The 1228-nt window shown below is 34.7% G+C and overlaps 1 protein-coding gene across 1 annotated transcript in view; it reads right to left on the reverse strand.

Annotated features, from left to right (window-relative positions):
• Positions 1-301: 301 nt before the first annotated feature.
• The window catches only part of LOC107701125 (protocadherin Fat 3-like), a 67087-nt gene continuing 66160 nt past the window's right edge, over positions 302-1228 (reverse strand). Inside the window, exon 31 of the mRNA XM_016503064.1 lies at positions 302-584. Within this exon, the coding sequence (XP_016358550.1) occupies positions 464-584 (121 nt within the window). The 3' untranslated portion in view covers positions 302-463. The remainder of the gene's footprint in view (positions 585-1228) is intronic.

The following is a 1228-nucleotide window of genomic DNA, read 5'->3' on the forward strand; positions in this document are numbered from 1 at the left end:
TAGTTCACCCAAAAATGACATTTTACTCACTTTCACATCATTCCAAACCTGTATGACTTTCTTCAGTAAAACACAAAAGAAAATATTTTGAAGAATGTCTAAAAAGTCATTCTTCAAAATAAAGTCTATGGGATCCATTGAATTTTGGACCTACAATCCAATTGTTTTGGACCTCATTTACTCATTTTATGGAGAAAAAAACAGTTCAAAATATCTTCTTTTGTGTTCTACAACAAGAAAGTTGTATAAGTTTGGAACAACATGAGGGTGAGTAAATGATGACAATTCTCATTTTTGGGTGACCTATTCCTTTAATGAAGTACATGAAGAATAATCACTAGTGTACAGTATGACTGAGGCTGTGAGAGTCTTGACGTATCCATTCCATTCCATTCAGGCCGAGTCCTCAGTTGCATGATCACAAGCATCCAGTATAATTAAGGACTTTTTGTCCTGTTAATGGTCAATAATACTCTCTCATGCCGGACAAAGATGTCTTTGGGCTCTGACTACGCAAGCGTTGAGCCCGAAGCGAAATTCTGCCCAGTCTGTCGATCTCATGCTGGCTGCCGAAAGGGTGCGTGACCTCCCAGGCACGTGGACGCTCCTCCCAGGCCAGTAGGGGAGGGTGAGAGAGCAGGTACTGGCTGGAGTGATGATACAAAAATATTATTATTATGAATAATAATAATAATAATTATGAATTATGAATTTTTTTTTCTTTTTATATTTTTCATTCTTTTAATTTTCACTCATTTTGGATATAAAACTTCGTTTTTCTCAAGTGAGCAGAAAATGCAAACTATCATGGGACCTTGATATTTAAATACACAAGATATAGTTTGGATATGAGCTATTATCAAATCTCTAGTTTAGTACAGTAAATGAAGATATGCTCTTACAATTCATCAAATACTCTTTGACGAATTCCACACAAATCTCATCCTCATAGTTGAGGTGTGGGCTTACTGTGTAAAGACATCAAATGGAAAATGTTTCAGGGGGAGTGTTTTAATGAGTTATGAGATGAAAACAAATAAACAACAAAGAGCCAAATCAAAAACAAAACAGTCAGAACAATCAACTTGTTCATGCTTGATGAAATATCAATGATGGAATATTTTAATATGGAATGCATGTAAAGGTTTATAAATATGTCTGACCAAGTGAAAAGGTGGAGCAGATATAAAAGTAAAATGGAAAAAAAAAAAAAAAAAACTAACGAAGG

This window comes from Sinocyclocheilus anshuiensis, unplaced genomic scaffold (assembly GCF_001515605.1).
Source record: "Sinocyclocheilus anshuiensis isolate Anshui unplaced genomic scaffold, SAMN03320099.WGS_v1.1 scaffold907, whole genome shotgun sequence".
NCBI classification, from domain to species: Eukaryota; Metazoa; Chordata; class Actinopteri; order Cypriniformes; family Cyprinidae; genus Sinocyclocheilus; species Sinocyclocheilus anshuiensis.